The sequence below is a fragment of the Nymphalis io genome, chromosome 5 (assembly GCF_905147045.1).
Source record: "Nymphalis io chromosome 5, ilAglIoxx1.1, whole genome shotgun sequence".
NCBI classification, from domain to species: domain Eukaryota; kingdom Metazoa; phylum Arthropoda; class Insecta; order Lepidoptera; family Nymphalidae; genus Nymphalis; species Nymphalis io.
This window is the reverse complement of record NC_065892.1, coordinates 317441-336143: the sequence shown is the minus strand read 5'-3', so window position 1 is coordinate 336143 and position 18703 is coordinate 317441. Positions and strand designations below refer to the sequence as shown.

The 18703-nt window shown below is 32.0% G+C and overlaps 1 protein-coding gene and 1 non-coding gene across 6 annotated transcripts; both read left to right on the top strand.

Moving 5' to 3' along the window:
* The first annotated feature begins 884 nt into the window (after positions 1 to 884).
* On the top strand, positions 885 to 18400 carry LOC126768792 (alaserpin-like). Of its 5 annotated transcripts, none has more exons than XM_050487136.1 (10): positions 886 to 1035; positions 4667 to 4761; positions 4848 to 4991; positions 5300 to 5503; positions 5579 to 5677; positions 5781 to 5921; positions 5993 to 6202; positions 6826 to 6970; positions 13515 to 13650; positions 18243 to 18389. In XM_050487136.1, the coding sequence occupies exons 1-9, from the start codon at positions 1011 to 1013 to the stop codon at positions 13634 to 13636; spliced, it is 1185 nt and encodes a 394-aa protein (XP_050343093.1). In that variant the 5' UTR covers positions 886 to 1010; the 3' UTR covers positions 13637 to 13650; positions 18243 to 18389. The 5 variants fall into 5 exon arrangements, with proteins under 5 accessions (XP_050343092.1, XP_050343090.1, XP_050343093.1 ...); XM_050487134.1 differs by lacking the exon at positions 18243 to 18389 and adding an exon at positions 15888 to 16787; XM_050487135.1 differs by lacking the exon at positions 13515 to 13650 and having other exon boundaries at positions 885 to 1035; positions 18243 to 18400.
* LOC126768850 (U4 spliceosomal RNA) lies at positions 15126 to 15272 on the top strand. Its single transcript, XR_007669277.1, has one exon. It is a non-coding gene; the product is annotated as a U4 spliceosomal RNA (small nuclear RNA).
* Positions 18401 to 18703: the final 303 nt, after the last annotated feature.

Genomic DNA, 18703 nt, shown 5'->3' with positions numbered 1-18703 from the left:
TATATGACTGTATTCAAAAAATATATATCAAAAGCTTGTTTGTGAGACAATGTATGGCATTGTAAAAATTATGTGGAAATCCACACTGTAGTTCTTGAGATAAGCGCTAACATACAGACAGAAACAGTAGGCTTACAGAAGCTTCTATTTATAACATAGAACATCATATATATGTAGTTTAAATCAATATACCTGACACGACCAAATTTTCAGTACGACATGTTTATCTCATTAGTTGTATGAAAAAATAAAGTGATACATTAATTATATTACCGCTCCGAGCGATGCTGGTCTCCGCGATGCTATTAATACACTTTACCTATACGCCTTACGACTTTTTTATTATAAGTTCTTATAAATGTATTTTTATACCTCTAAAACTTACGACATCAAATGTCAAATGCAATTAACATCGAATATAAGATTGATAGAGCCGCGATGGCCGGGAGAAAAAGTTAATCCTAATCGAAGGTTAAATTTTCTCGTCCTTATTGGTTGTAATACTTGATGATACTTTTGTCATCTCGCGCGCAGTAGTGCTTGACAACATCGTGACAGATGGAAATCACACGTAAGTTCCCAAGGTTGGTGGCGCGTTGACGATGGTAGAAGTGGTTAATATTCCTTACAGCATCAATATCTACTTACCATCAGATGATCCATCTACCAATCTAATCTATAAAAAACCATTCCACCAAAACGAATCCTATACTTATAATTTTAAAACTAAACACAGATTACAGTTTTCCCGATAATATGTCTTAATTAGGAAAACCAATGTTCTACTGAAGTCAATCAAATTATGATACGCATGAGAATGACCAAAACGCTTGTCCAAATCTTGAGCAAAGAGGAAAACACATCAGCGCAAAACTTCTCCGAATCTCCGATTACCCGTCGCTTGTTGTTTGCTATGGTAACAGCAAAACACGATCTGTCAAGTATTTAAAAGACCACGACCTTCAGACGAGTAGTCAGTGAGTGCTCGTCAGCCACGCGCGCCGTCCAACATGAAGCTCTTTTTATGTATTTGTTGTGAGTATTTATTCTCAAGTAGATATAATATTATTTTAGTTAACAACCAAATTTATCAAAACCTTAACCACACCAGTAATTATTATGTATTTTGCTTATATTATTATTATTATTATTAAAATTATCACATATAAGAAGTATATAAGAGAGAAATTATATAAAACGATTGCCCTTGACCCCGAGCTTAACGTTGATATTATTGAGTTTGTAAACACTGTCAGTATATAAATAATGATAATTTCATATCTATAATACTGGCTTATTTTATATGTATACAAAATAATACTTTATTAGAAAATTGTTTTTTTATTCGCATTGTATTTGAACTAGTAATTCAATTACCTTAATGTGAATTTAATTACTAATCGTGTTTAAATTAATTAGACGGATAACGTTTTAACATTAGTTATCATATTAAATAATAATAATAATAATAGTATTGTTTGATTACAAAAACATTTCTAAGTATATTTCCTTGGTAGTAAGTCATCGTGCAGGCACGTCTGGTTAGGTACCATCAACTTGCTTGTTATATTATATAAAAATTAAAAAAACTAGTAAATAAAATTATTTCCTTAAGCTTATACTTGTGATAGTTAAAATAATCAATTATACGTCTATATCACATCACCAAAACAAAGAGAGACAATCCGTCCGTCTGTACACGATGCCGATGGAATTACCCACTCTAAGAATACTTAGGGTTGCCAATTATTAAACATCGTTTGCAATAAAATTAACTCCAACTCGACAATAAATTTTTAATTATATAAACCATTTTCAAACTCGTTTCATTCGTTTTATTTTATTTATATAAATAAGTTTATGCTAATTTTATTAGGATCGAAAAAGCAATTAGTGGCAGTTCATACTTAGTATGAAGGTTATATATTATACTCTGTTTTATCTTGTTGTCGAAAATGTATATAAATGTGACATTACATACACAATAAAGACTCGAAATAGTGGATTCATAAACATTATTCAAATTGACCTGACTGATTTACAGAAAAAAAATAAACAAGACTAAAATATTCAGTTGACAACCCTGCGACATCTGAATGTTCTCGTACGGTTAAAATCAAGTTTTATTATTATATTTCTAAACAGGTTTTACAACCGCCAGTATAATACAATCGGTCTAATGCACTTACATATATTTGTATGTTGTATATATATTTATAGAGCCGAGATGGCTCCGTGCTTCCAACAAAGACGGCTTTGATTTTAGCCTGGGTATATTTTTTGTGTTTATAGTTCATCTCATGCTCGATAAAAGGATATCTTTATACGATACAGAGTATTTTCTTAAATATCATAATAAAGTATGGAATAATTAGAAAATTTAATTTAAAACAACACTATTTCGAAGCAAATTATTATTTTTATTTTATTAAGGAAAAAAATACCAGAATATAGTTACACCATAAACCAGTTGAGATACGTCTATGGTATAATTAGCCTTACAAGAGTAATCGCGGTAATTTCAACCTAGTCCAACAATTTATGCATAGACAAACATAACATGAGTGAGTCAATGAATTATGAGCGATCTTGAGTTTTTATTACCGTTTGTTTATTAACTTAACAATAGGACCTAAAGTTTATTATTAATATAATAGTAGCAAGTCCACTTTTTAAGGAATGACTAATATTCGTGATTTTGCGAATTATACAAATTAGATAAGACTCGAAAATCAACAAAAGTACCAGTAACTTGCTCACATGTTCTTCAATTTGTTGAAATAACTATTTGTAACCTCAATGGAGAGATGATACTCTTGAAAAACTTTTTGGTACCATTTGTCCAAGACGGTAGAGCGCGCGGCGACCGCTCACGGTCACGCAGAATACTATTTAACAAATGTCCTCGACCTTTTCATATAAAAGTTTTACTTTATGTCTTCCAACACTGGACTAGTCTAGACAAAATCAAAATTTAGATATTTAAGAAAATATATGCGATTAGCGATTGCGGCAAGAGCAACTAGAAAGTTAGTTTATTTCATTTTAGTTTTTGTTATATTAATATTGAAAAAAAAACAATAACACTAAAATTTAAAGCGATTATGATTATGCTTGGCGTAACATTCTTTATTCACGGCACACATGACGGTTAGTCAAGACAAGTTAGTCACAGTGCTTCACTGTGACTAACTTGATAAAAAAATAAATTATGAAATATTATTTTAATATTAAAATTAAGTTAATACAATAGTGATTGGCGGTTATTTAAAATAATGAATATTAAAGTACAAAATATATCATCTTAGATCAATGGTTTGCGACACAATGTTGGATAAGATATATCATATATGAAGTAACTTAAGCTTGTTATAGCAATAGTCTATGTGTATCAAAGGGCAAACACTTGTATACTTAATGTAAAGAGCACGAGATGAATTATAAATAGAAATGAAACACGTGTAAATTCAGTGGTGCTTGTCCAAGCTTGAACCCGCAATCATTTGTTTAGATTCACGCGTTCCAACTACTACGCCATCTCGGCTCATATATACTTAACAATCGAAGTAGTAGTTACTGGTGATAGAGCTTTGTGCAAGCTCATCTGTGTAGGTACCACCCACTCATCAGATATTCTACCGCAAAACAGCAGTACTTGATATTGTTGTATTCCGGTTTGAAAGATGAGTGAGCCAATGTAATTACAGGCACAAGGGACATAAAATCTTAGTTCCCAAGGTTGGTGGCGCATTGGCTATGTAAGCGATGGTTGACATTTCTTACAATGCCAATGCCTAAGTGCGTTGGTGACCATTTACCACCAGGTGGCCCATATGCTCGTCCGCCTACCTATACTATAAAAAATAAATAATAGTACAAATCATTAAAATATAGAACAATATCAACTAACAGCCGGTTAGTCATTATCAACAGACACTCATAAATACAATATAAATATCGTGATAACCCGTATCTTTCGATAATATACTTGTTTAAATGTTAATTATTGAGATATTTGTATAATACTTCAAAATAAAAAAAAAATGTTAAATATTATTATTATAATGAAAATAAATAGGTACGATCGGTTGATATAGAATAACGGATGCAAAATTACGTGATAATTAACGCATTTATTTTTACATAATTATGATAGATTTTATTGTAAGAAGATGAAATACTTTAAAATCAATACTTGCCTCTTTTAATATTACTATTATTATATTATTTCATTGGTTTGTTCTTTTTTGTTTATTTTCTTCGTACTGATTTTATATTTTTTTATCTTTTTTATTAAGTCTACAAGTATACACAGTCATTTTATGTATAATGTAAAAATGAAATGAAATTGCAAATTTTTTCATTGATGCTTCGCACTTATTGGTCGTAGCGTGATTTTATATAGCCTTAAGGTTTCCTCTATAAATTGGCTTTTCAACACAAAAATATTTTTTTATTTCACACCAGTGCAATTAGCGGGTTAAAAAAAACAAACTCTTCAGCTTTATATATAAGTATAGATGTAATCACTGTATGGGATGGCACTGGCCCCTAAGATACAGGTCTTCCTACTTTAGGATATCTTTGAATGTTTGTACAAGAACTATTTCAATAAAGATTAAACATTACATGAACTGTTTGAGTAAGTCAATTCGATCAATTTCAGTTTTATCCGTCGCTGTCTCAGCGATGGCAGGGCAGAATGATCTGGATGAAATTCTTCGAGAAGGCAACAATAAATTTACCGCGAAAATGTTCTATGTAAGTTTATAATATTTGAAATGAGAATAGCCATCGAATATTAAATTAGCCTTAATGTTTGGATATTATTATACGTATTTTTACAGGAAGTAGCTAAAGCTAATAATGAGAAAAGCGTAGTTCTATCGGCGTACTCTGTTATGCCACCTCTTGCGCAGCTGGCTCTCGCATCGGTCGGCGAATCTCATGACGAACTTCTACATGCTATCGGAATGCCTAACGATAACGTGGTAAGTTAACTTATAATGTACTATGTATTATATATAAAAGTATTATTTTTTTGTTTAATAAATAATTATTTTACAATGTTGTTTTATGAAAAATATTATGTTTTTAATTTTAATTTACTAGTTAGTACATGTTTATCGAATCTTTCCATAACACTGTTATTTTTTGGTTTGTTTTTAGATTTTTTATATTGAATATGGAAGAGAAAATTTGTCTAAAATGATAAATGAAATATAACATAAAGAAACAAATAATTGGAAATAATGTACATACTAGCATTTTTTAATTATATTATATATTTATTTTTTAGACCAAAGCTGCTTTTTCCTTTGCGAATTCTAAACTGCGGTCAACGAAAGGAGTTACACTACAAACAGCTAGTAAAATATACATTGCTGAAAATTATGAATTAAATAGTGACTTTGCGGCTGTCTCAAGGGATACTTTTGGGTCTGAGGTCAAAAATGTCAACTTCATTAAGAATGCGGAAGTTGCTGCTGAAATCAATGCTTGGGTATTATATTTTAATTTATGGATATATTTGATTACGCGGCTTAAATCTTTCGATTATTTACAAACATAATTACAGGTGGAAGACCAAACAAACCATCGCATCAAAGATTTGGTAGACCCAGGAGCCTTAACTTCTGAAACAAAAGCAATGTTAGTCAACGCAATTTACTTCAAGGTAAACCTTTAGAAATCCCATTACAGCAAGATTGACATGTATTATATATGTATATATATACGTTATTATATTATTAGTCTCTTTAATTAATTTTGCTTTTTAGGGTATTTGGAAAACTCCTTTCAACAAACATCAAACTGCCGACAAAGATTTCCACGTTTCTAGAAACAAAGTGATCAAAGTTCCTACCATGTACAGCATGGATTATTATAACTATACAGAAAGTACGGAGCTTGACGCACAAGTAGGTGTAGCGCGTTAATTGTGTGTTTTGTTTTAAATTCCTACAGCATTTTGATTAATAAAAATTTTCAGATTCTTGAAATTCCTTATGAAGGAGGTGAAGCCTCTTGCGTTTTTGTATTACCTCGTGAAATAGATGGCATTAACGAGTTGGAAGAAAAACTAAAAGATCCAACAGTACTTGACAAAGCAATGAGTAAAATGCATGAAATGGAGGTTGAAGTTTACCTTCCTAAGTTTAAGATCGAAACTACCACGAATCTCAAGGACATACTTCAGAAGGTCAGTGAAATATATACTTAAATAATCATAATAATGTCCTTCTGACTATTTTCCCGGGGAAGCTGAGATATCCTAGTGGTTAGAGCGCGTGAATCTTGACCGACGATCGTGGGTTCAAACCCGGGCAAGCACTACTGAATTTTCATGTGCTTAATTAGTGATTATAATTCATCTCGTGCTTGACGATGAAGGAAAACATCGTGAGGAAACCTTCATGTGTCTAATTTCATTAAAATTATGGCACATGTGTATTCTACCAACCCGCATTGGAGCAGCGTGGTGGAATAAGCTCCAAAACTTATCTTAAAAGAGAAAGGAGGCCTTAGCCCAGCAGTGGGAGATTCACAAGCTGTTACTGACTGTTTTCCCAATCAAGTTAGGCTCTACAACTTGTCAAACAAGCTACTAGCTAACTTCAAATGATATCCCATGTGCGCAAGTGAACACATAAACATGATAAATGAAATGTTCAGCTAGTATTGGGGCAGAACTTCGCTCAGGGAGAAACGTCTCAAACCAAACCATCATTTTTGATCTCGATTTCCCCGCCCCAGATCCACTTTGCATACAGCAGCACGACGTCTGCTGCCTATTTGAAATTTTAAATTAAATTATTTTTACAGATGAATGTTTATAGACTATTTGACTCAAAGAAGGCTAGACTAGACAACCTCTTGAAACATACCAGCGATCTATACATAGATTCAGCTTTGCAGAAAGCTTTTATTGAAATGAATGAAGAAGGTGCTGAAGCAGCTGCTGCAAATGGTAAGTGCAAGTATATTTTCATTCTATCGTGAAGTCTAAACTAATTATATCGACGATTAAGCCGTAAAGGTAGTTTTTGTAATTGACGTAAAAATTAATATGAATATTTTATATTAGTAATAAATATTATTTAAATACGCTAAATTAAGATAATTAATTGAAGGCAGACATTGCTTGTGATTGCTTAAATGTTATTTTAGACAAAAATTAAGGAATCTAACAATTCAATTTAATAAATCACAAATCAATATTTGTGTTCTAGAGACTAATATCTTAATAAAAAATGAAGAAACATATTCGAGAAAATTAGGATACTGCTTTTGAAATGCATTTTCCGTTTATAGCTGATATTTAACAGTTAAACTATATACGGTTAGAGACATTTATTTCGCAAATGATTTTACATTTAAATCACTTACAGAGAAAATTACAAAACAATTAGTTGAAAAATTAAATCGAATAGTCGTACATAGTAATACGATGAATGTTACAATAATACAAGCCGAAACGGAATCTAATTAATATGTAATAATAATATATATACCAATTATATATACATACAGCTATACTAACTTTGCAATTTCATAACTGATGCTGTTTACAATTACATACTTCAAAAACCTTTTAAATGACCGAGAAATTATTTTATAAAGTAACTAAAGGCACAAAGAACATAACATCATAGTTTCCAAGATTGGTGGCGCATTGGCGATGTAGGAATTGTCATTTCTTATAGTGCCACTCTCTATGATGGGCGGTGGTGGCCACTTACCATCAGCCGATTAGTCTTTTAGATAGTATATAAATAGCTGTATGTTTGAATTTAAATGCTAATTTATTTAGAGTAACGGCGTCAAATGTTCTCTTAGTTACAAAGTTTTAATCGTGTAGTAACTTTATTGATATATAACACGTGCTCGAGGCTTAGGTAGTTGTTTTTACAACTAAGCTTCCAGCACAGTTTTGGGACTTTTTTACAAGTGAAATTGCTTACAATAGCGCCGAAAAATATTAACAACAATATTATGTACATATATCCAGCATATTGAATGAAACAGTGAATGAACAGTACAAACATGATAAGCACCAAATTTTCCACTCCTATCTAAAGTATTCGTTTCTTATTTAATTTACGAATAATAATTATAACATACTTTATTTCTAGTCGATTATTTACTATAGATAGCATCTATGTTTCTAATTGTTACGTCATCATCTTCCCTTTCTCGTCCACTGCTGGACATGGGCCTCCCCAATGACACGCCACTGAGTTCGATCTGTTACCTACCTTATAACCTTGAAGAAAGTATGTTTTGATGATGTATGAGTTAATAGTAATTATATCTCTTAAATATTACCATGGTGTTCATTTAATATAAATAGTTAATTACATATTATTTTCTGTATCTATTTTCTGACTTTGTAGTCGCTTATGGCCTTATTGTATTATTTTTTTTATATCTCACACTATGTTTTAATATGAAATGAACATCATTGGTCTATTGTAGTATGCCGGTTCGAAGGGTGAGTGCGGTAGTGCAATGCCAGTTTAAGCAAGGGACATAACATCTTAGATCCCAAACATAGCAGCGTATTAAGAATCACCCGTGTATGGGCGAAACTTTCGCAAATTCATTCCAAAAATTCTATAGACTTTTCTTGGCTGATAGACCGTTTTACTTTTCTGTGAAATCCAAATCGTTAACTTTGTTCAATAGAGTACCACGCAGCGTATAAATCACTGTTATTTATTATATTTACCTCTTTATGTGAATATTATAAATACTGCAATTTAATTTATATGGTTCAAATTCTATATCGTCATCCTTAAAAACTTTTATATTTAACTTGTCATTATATTATATACCAGTATTTATATGATTTTTTATAAAAAAATCTATAATTTATTTATTAACATATGTGTGTATGTATGTTTGTTGTTTTAATATTATTTATGCAAAGATTCTTCCTATCATTTCACCATTGCTATGTATTTGTGTAAACGATACTATTTATTTAATTAAAAGTTAAGTTATTTTAACAGTTTTTAATTTTTTTATTTTCATATATTTGAGAACCAAGGTGGCTCACTGGTTAGGATATGTGTATCTTAACCGAAGATTGCGGGTTGAAATCCGGACAAGTCCCACTGAATTTTCATGTGCTTAATTTGTTTTTATAATTCATCTCGTGCTCGGCATTGTTGGAAATATCTTGAGGAAACCTGCATGCTTCGGATGACAATCTGTCCCGTGTATCTACCAATCTGCGTTGGAGAAGTTTATTGGAATGTCCTCTGTCTCCTTCTAAAAGGAGATTAAACCGATGCCCAGAAAGGGGAAACTTACAGGCATACTTATATTTCATTTGATGTCTTATTAAATTCCATTGTTTTCCGGCGTCGCTGAGAGTATCGCTGAGGAATATGCTAAAGTTTTTTACGCCAACAGACCATTTTACTTCGCAATCAAAGCGAGTTCTTTCGCCATATTTAATGGAGTATTGTACCCAGTTTAAATTAAACCCTTTGTTTTATCGCTATTTTCTTTTTATATAACATTTTGTATTTTAATATTAGATTTAAAATATAATTTTACAATTATTTTATACAAGTTGAGAAGAGAATATATTTATTTAAAATATATACTTAATATTTAATTAAATATTTTTTGAGATTACATCTCTTGTCATATCATGTCATGTCATGTTATAAGGAGAGAGTGTTCTCAAACTACCTGCAACAGATGAATAGACCACTAAGCTGACAAAGAGCATGTGTTTGGAGGACCGAGACAAGATAACGTCTCAGCTCTCAGGTTCAGGAGTGACCTATGTGGCACCTCCATTACGTCAATCGTTCGCCATGGCTGGTAAGCTATCCGGAGTGTCCTGCCATCCATGCTCAGGGTGCACTACAATGAGGTATATAACCTGCACCCCAGATTTGGAACCGCGCCAAATTTTCATTAAAAAAAAAATTTTAAAAAAAATTACGATTTGAGGTAGTTTATGCCTTGCCTTTTCACATGCACGCTATCACGGACGGCCTCTGTGCCGGGTAAATTGGTAATAAGATGTTATACCATCTTTGACGCAGCACCGTAATCATTTAGCTGTATCGTCCATGGTCCAGGCGTTGTCAGATTACGGATGTACCACTTATATTATTGTGTAGTAGTCGATGGACGAGGCTGATGATGATGATAGGAATTGTTATTTTTTTTTTCCGTTGCATTGTTGATACATAATTAATTAATGTTATATTATGACATCTTAAGCCTATTTTTTCGACAAATCGTACTCTTCCATCTCTTCACAACCATTTATTAAAGACTTTTGTACACAGTATTTAATGAAAAAGCTCTTAGGCATTATCATTCATTATATTCACATAAATTAAGCTCAAATTCAAGTCAACGCCATTTGATTTTATTTAATATTGAAGCTCGTTACTTATTTATCGATTGCCAATAAAATTCCACCGGTGCGTTAAAAACTTCACCTGAGAGGAAAAAAACCTAAATGGGATATTTTTGTAACTTAAAACAGTGTGAAAGTAACCGTTTTTTCCCCTAAGATGTTGTCATCTAAAATTATATGTGAATATCACGCTGTGGGCTGGAGCAGCGTGGTGATATAAGCTCCAAACCTTCTCCTCAGGCTATTTATACCTATTTTAATAAAACTTATCAGATATTTTATCATCAAGCATAAAAAATCCATATTCCTGTTTGGATACAATGCCAGTTTGAGCCAGTGTAATATAGGGATATAATACCTTAGGTCGCTTGGGTGATATGAGAAGTTTATATTTCTTTAATCGCCAATGTCCACATGATAAGCCTTACCTTTTACCATTACAAAACTTTTCTTGTGCGGGAGGCACACAGTAAATTAAAGAAAAAGTTACATCAAAAATAAATAAAATGATACAACTATTTCAATAAAAACTCTTTGTTGTGAACGTATATTATTATATTACGTAATTTTATGTTTTCATTTCAGCTTTTGGAATTGTTGCCACAAGCTTAGTGATAAACCCGATCAAACCTCCAGTATTCAAAGCTGACAGACCATTTTACTTTGCAATTAAAACCAATTTAATTACTATATTTAACGGAATAAAGCGAGGAGAATAAATACATTATTACTATTACCATTCGACTACATCTTATATTGAATAAAGTATCTTAACCAAACGACTATTGCACGTTTTATTTTACGTCAACTTTACTCTATATTATAAGAAATTAAAAACTGAAATATATCTTTTATTTCCTCATTCCGTTTCAGTTTATTGTTAATTAGCGGTTTACCCGCGATTTCACTCTATTCTATTCTTCATATAAACCTTCATCTCTTTTACCTTTTTTATCGTTGGAAAAACACGTTACGCGTTTCCTCCACGGGACCAGGGGGGACTATGTGGGGCTAGCCGGTGTCCTAGGCACCGAGTGCGCCCCGAACATCACTAAAAAACTAGCGGTAGCCTTTTTCCGTCTTGACGAGGAGCGCCACGGGATCGCTTGCGCATGCTACCGTGACGCTCTGATTTCATCCCTTTTACCTTAGGTATCCCTTTTACCTTATATTTTCAAAAATCCTTCCTTAGTGCTAACCTTCTTTGTAAAAGGAACACGTATGCAAATTTTCATGGTGCTAGCCATAGTAGCTTGGGCTGTGCACTGATATGTCAGTCAGTCAGTTAGTTAGTTACTCTTTTATATATAGATAGATATAAAGATAGATTAAGCAACATTTTTTATTTAAATGCTTTTTTAAAATTAAGGTATATTTTAAAATCATCCTAACAAAAAGGTTTTATAAGTTTCGAAGTCGCATTGTATGTGTTGAAAATATTTTTCAACGAAAGCAGACGGCTCCTTATTTGTTACTTAAAAACTATCAGTTATTTATATATATGTAGAAACCGGGCATTATTCCTCACTGTTCGGTTTAATAAATAATCATAGGAATACGAAAGCTATATTAGGACCTATCCGATTAGGTAGTACAGACACAATATTAATAAAAAAATTAAAATAATATTTTTTCATTACATTAAAAATATAAAAAAAATGTCAATTCAAAGAAATTAAAAGATGTTTCGTTTACAAGTAAAATAGACGATTTAAGTTACAACATTTTTTACGAAACAGAATCCTAATTTCAATATCTGTAACCGTGTTGTGTCACAAATAGATATAATTAACTTCAATTACGCCTAGCAAGGTAGAAAGTCGAAAGTTCTAACCATGCGCTAGTGTAGTCCCCAACCCTAAAAACTTTACGTTTAATTGGAGGGGTAAGTAGGAATGTCAGTAATTTTCTTTAAACGAGAATTGCTAATCTTTTACTTTTACTAATATTAATCTTTTGATTTGTTTGAATTTGAATTGATTTGATTTAATTCAAATTTCATTTTGATTTAATTGATTTTAATTTAATTTTTTATAATAATTTAATTCGAATTAATTAAGTCTAATTTATAATATATAAAATCTTTAAAATATTATTATTGTAATTTTTGTCTTTTTTTTTGTTTTGTATTTATGATCCCTGTTTGGTCTCATTTGATCAAAGTGATACCGTAAATGTAACAGCCTGTTCAGCCCACTGCTGGGCTAAGGTCTCCTCTCCCTTTCGAGGAAAAGGTTTTTGGAGCTTATTCCACCACGCTGCTCCAATGCGGGTTGGTGGTACACATGTGGCAGAATTTCAATGAAATTAGACATATGCAGGTTTCCTCACGATGTTTTCCTTCACCGTCAAGCACGATATGAATTATAAAACCTAATTAAGCACATGAAAATTCAAAAGTGCTTGCCCGGGTTTGTACCCACGATCATCGGTTAAGATTCACGCGTTCTAACCACTAGGCCATCTCGAGTGATGACTTATATCAGAGTGATAGATACGACTTTACTTCTACTCGAGAGGAGAGAAGAACTTTACTTAGCAATGTGATATGTTGTCTTTAAGAGTCATTAACGACCAGAATATATACTTAAATTATCATTTGTTACTTTTAAATACATTTTTGGTATAATTGTGGTTCGTGGTGAAAAATAATCTCATTACTATTATACGCCTTTGTCTAGCCGATAAGTTTGAACTGTCATTTTTAGCAAACATAGTTAAAAAAATAAGCATAATTACACGCTTCTCAGGCTTGATGTGATGAAAGAAATATAAGTATTAAACCAATGAGGATTATGAAGAGCATGCATTGACGAATAAAATCATTGTTTCAATACGCTACCAACCTAAGGTACTAAGATATTCCCATGTGCCTGTAGTTACACTGGCTCACTTACCCTTCAGTCCACAACACAACAATACTGATTATTGATGTTTGGCAGTAGAATATCTGATGCCACTCGTCAGACGTAATCATCAGACCTAAATAGACGCATTTACACAAAGCTCTACCAAGTAAATAATAGTATGTATAACAAGGCTTAATCGTCGATTGTCTTTAAATTTATATAAATATTAATTGAACAATAATAATTCATGATATGTCATTAATATAACGTTGCAGTATTCGGCGTTGCCTATTTGGCAGCAATTCCAGCACCGCTCAAATTTGTAGCGGACCGTCCATTTGTATTCTACTTGTACAGTGGGAATAACATTATTTTTAATGGAGCTTACCACGCCTAAGTAATAATAATAAGGTACAGATACAAAATAAAGACGTATTCTAGTATTTCTTCATCTTTCGCTTTAAAATAAATCTAAATATCGCATAACGCAACTCGTAGGAATCGTACTTGCTTGGATAAAATTAACGTCTCGTCATGTCACAACCGCTTAATCGCTTAAATAAATGTGCTGGTGCTATTGTGTTAATGTATAATTTCGTAAACACGTTTGTAGTTGTAGTAATGAGTTTTATCAAGGGAATATTACATGTGATAACAATTATTTTAGTATATTTATTGTTTTCTCTTTCTTTATTTAAAATTGTTAGGCACACTAACATTGGCACTATAAGAAATATTAATCGTTAGTAACATTGTCAATGCGCCACCAATATTTGGGAGCTTAGACGTTCCGTCTTTTACAGTAGCTACACTGGCTCAATCATCCTTCAAACCGAAACACAACAACACTGAGTATGCCTGTTTGGTGAACATTGTGTGATGAGTAGAGATTGTGTAGTAGTGGTCTAGATAGCCAGACGGGCTATCACAAAGCCCAACCACCAAACAAGTTGATTTTTTGTGCAATTATATGCACAAGGGGATTTCTTCAACTTAACAAAACAATAAGTCAGAATCTTCAATAGTATTTTCAGGTAATTTGCTTGATAGAAATGTATAAACAACAGTCTTCTTGATAAATGTATCCAGCTTTTATATAAACAATTGTAATAATTATCTTCAAATATTATATAAACTTCATGGCTTTATATACAATTTGAAAAAAAAAATAACAAACTTCCCTGCTACTATAGCACTTGCAAGCCGAATTACCATTTTGTATGGATTTAATTATTACTATTTGACAGTGTTTAAAAAATGAATTTCATAATAATAGCTATTGGACAGATAAAAACATCGTTTTTATCCTTTATAAACTTTTTACCGAGTATGTTTAACATGTTTGATAAATTAAATCGCTTTATTGGAATTAAGCCAAAGTTTGCCTTACCTTAATCAAAATCTGAATCAAAATAGACTTCGTTCAGACCCTTACAAGCAGTTCAATGTCGTGTTACACAAAGAAATGTTATACAAATCTATCCTTCCCCCCCCCCCCCCGCCAGAAAAAATAGTAAGGAACTCATTTATTTATTTATTAGATAATCCTGCAAATTGTATATAACTTAATTGCATTATAATTATACTCAATTGTTATTTATTTACAAAAAAAATATAATTAAACTCCACGTTTTTTCAACCCGAACCGTACACTTCTTGTTCGGTGGTAAAATATGTGATAAATGAGGACCTAACTAGACAGGCTTACACAGTGTTACCACCAAGTAATAAAAATAATTGTAATCCCTTTTTTTTATTTAATCGTTCAAATATCTACAGATATGCTGTTCGTGCCTTTAGTGTTTCTATCTATTGTTTGATTTAGTTTAGTACTTTGACGTTTTATATTTCAGTTGTAGTAGTAGTTAGTATTAGGCCGCCTTGGTAACTTTGCGCAGATGCAACATCGTTACCAATGAGGTTAATCCGAGGTGCGATTATTGCTAGTTGAAAACTTTAGGTCGCCTGTCCTTGACGGGGTCATCTCTAGACCGTTTCATTGGAATGCTACATGTTTCTTTTACCTAAAACATCTTTATGTGGGATAGAATCTTGCAATTGGATTTTAAATGAGTTCTTGTGGAACTCATTTAAAATCCAATTTAATCCAAAAAAAAACGCTTTAATTGCAACCTTGTACATAATTTTGGCGTTAGTAACATTATCTGACTGGTGGTAGGGCTTTGTGCAAGCTCGTCTGGGTAGGTACCACCCACTCATCAGATATTCTACCGCAAAACAGCAATACTTGATATTGTTGTGTCCCGGTTTGAAGGGTGAGTGAGCCAGTGTAATTACAGGCATAAAATAAAATATAAAAATATATAAAATAAAATAAAATACAATAAAATAAAATAAAATAAAATATATAAAATAAAATATAAATAAAATAAAATAAAATAAAATAAAATAAAATAAAATCTTAGTTCCCAAGATTGGTGGCCCATTGGCTATAAGCGATGGTTGTCATTTCTTACAATGCCAATGTCTAAGGGCGTTTGGTGACCACTTACCATCAGGTGGCCCATATGCTCTTCCACCTTCCAATTCTATAAAAAAAAAATTATAATACTAAGTCGCGATGACTACTTATGTACTAGCAATTCTTAGTAACCTCACACCTCTTTAATTTTCCGATTGTATTTCAGCGTTCCAAGCCGTCATTGAAAGTTTAAGTGTGGAATATGCTAAAGTTTTCAACGCCGACAGACCATTTTACTTCGCAATCAAAACCAATTCAATCATTCTGTTTAACGGGGTGAAACGTGAAGAATGAAACCATATTTCAAATTGTTACAATTGTTTATTTTTTTAATTATACGTTTTAAACAAGATTTTGGAATGATATTACTCTAATATCATGTTTTGTGTGTATTATATCTCTGAAGATTCTTATAAAAGTTTTAATGTACAGTAACAGCCTATAAATGTCCCACTGCTGGGCTAAGGCCTCCTCTCCCTTTTTGAGGAGAAGGTTTGGAGCTCATTCCACCACGCTGCTCCAATGCGCGTTGGTGGAATTAAATGAATAATAAGTCTCATTAAATGTACGCCAACTATAAATTAAAAACCGATTTTAAATATATTTTATAAATATTTTTTAATAGTTTATATAGTATTTAAAATCGCAGAGCTCAGATGTTCCAGTGGACAGCTCACGTGAATTTTTAAATATCGCGGGCTCAATGACCATTGAGTTTTCTTATATACGTATTTAGAATTAATTTTGCTCGGTGGAGAAAAAAGCATCGTGAGGATAATCTGAATGTATCTACTATAATTGTACCCACCAACCCGCATTGAAACCGAGTTGTGGATTAAGCTTCAAGCCATCCCCATTCTCTGCAAACGGAGTGGAGGTCTTTCTCCAGCCAGCCAATGGGACATGAACAAACTATTGTCATTAAGCCTCAGCCCAACCGATTCGTTTGAGCTATAATGCTCAACATACAGACTAATAAATATAGACACGTGCATATATGTACGTTAATAGGCTTCTTAGACTAGGTCTGATGAAAAATTAAATATAAGACTTTGAAAAACTAGAAGACTGTTTTAATTCTGACCTTTGAACCGACGGACACACAAATAAAATATTTTTATTTGAAGATATGCCAAGCTTTCCACCATTTCGTTAGTTTCGTTGTTCCAAGTCACCACGATAATTACAATTGTACCAGAATATTATAGATATTAATCCTCTTCATTGGTATTATAACATAATATAGTATAAGAATAGTTTAATAAAATTATTGAAAAAAACTATTATTTCATTAATTTACTAAAAAAAATAAAAGTTTAAAATATTAGAATGTTGTAAGGGAGAATTAACCTTCATATGTCTGCGTGTTCTTAGAATTCCAAGGCAGATTTGAGTTCAGTTCTTATAAATTAATTGGAAACTAGAATATTTGTGTTTGTGCTACAGGATAATTGGTATCAATTTCATATAATCCGCCATAACTGTCAATAGATCTGAAGTATGTACCTCAGGAATTAATTTAATGTATACAAGATATTAAGGCGCTTTAGAGAGAGCAGTGACATAACATAGGTGGGGTACCTATCAAAATCTTCACTTTTAATTTGCTTTAGACTTTAGTTATTTTTTTTTTTTATATCATTGTTTGACATTCGAAATAAGAAGACAGCATTGCTTAAATAATCACTCGCTAAACAAAATTGAGTTGTAACAAAATAAATACCTCCTTAAATAATATGCCTCAATGTACTATTATTCAGAAGCAAAAACGTGAACACCATTTACAAAAGTAACGGATTATGAAGGGACATGTTGTTAATATTTAATTTTTTGATTCAAACATACATCATTTAAATAAGGAACTGTTGGACAAGCGTGTCCGACGGTGTTACGAGTTTTCCAAAGCACGGGAGTTTAACTTCCATAATCCGGACTGCTAGAGTTTCTCAATAAAAAGCCTTATTTTATTAGCTTGAACCGGAATGTGAACCTAAGACCTCAGTATCTGCGCTATTTCTGCGGCGACACAATTATGTAAAGATGAATATGAAAGATTTTCGTTTCGTTATATCGAGGCGCACTAACAAAGCGTTTTAGCATGTTTTTATTGTAATGGGAGCATTGTTTTTCTTTAACTTTAATCAATTGATCTGTTCAACATATCGTTACTTTAAACACAATAACCTTTTTTTCTAATACTCAAATCAAACTCAAAAATACGTAACTTTAATCTGATTGGCCATTGGTCATTAACGACCACAGTATATGGCCAAAGCTCATTAGCTTTCATTATTCAGCGAGATTAATAAATGACTACCCTAACCAACTTACCAGTTATTAAAAAACTGGAACTAAGATAAATAAATTTGATCATATATGACTTTTAAATTACAGGTAGCGCTAAATATGCACTAATTTAATTTTTTGCCGAGACGAACTTTTTATATGAATTTTATTAGAAAGGCTTAATCGTCAAATTTATGCTAATATTCATACTCTGGTCATTTATTTTTGATTGCAGATTTTGGCATTAGATTGTTATCGATTCCTCCGACGAGACCTCATTTTGTTGCAGACCATCCATTCATATTTTACTTATATAATGGTAATAATATTTTGTTCAGCGGCGTTTACTATACTTGAGTAATAATAAAAAGATTAATATTTAATCATGAAAACCGCATTGTTTTATCATTTTTATTGTAACTTTTTTTTTCATTTATTTTACACGTCTATTATATATATATTTTTTGTTTTTAATTAGCGTTTAAATAAAAAAATATAAAAAACAATCCTTTTGTTTCCTTTCTCCTTTTGTGTAAAATTGGTCTAGTGGCTAAGGTCTGTGATACAAGGCCGCAGATCCCGAGGTCCTGGGTAAAAACTCCACTTCAGGCCGATAAAAATTTATTGCGTTTTTCTGTGCTAAATTTCCAGTAGCAGCCCGGAGTCTGGGAGTTGCTGTGTACACTCTTTTGCCTC

What these genes read in the sequence shown, in the direction of transcription:
- LOC126768792 (XM_050487132.1), top strand. Translation starts at nt 1,011, where the DNA reads ATGAAGCTCTTTTTATGTATTTGTT. An exon ending in GAATGCCTAACGATAACGTG is followed by an intron (nt 4,992 to 5,299) that starts GTAAGTTAACTT and finishes TTTATTTTTTAG; the next exon opens with ACCAAAGCTGCTTTTTCCTT. An exon ending in GTACGGAGCTTGACGCACAA is followed by an intron (nt 5,922 to 5,992) that starts GTAGGTGTAGCG and finishes AAAAATTTTCAG; the next exon opens with ATTCTTGAAATTCCTTATGA.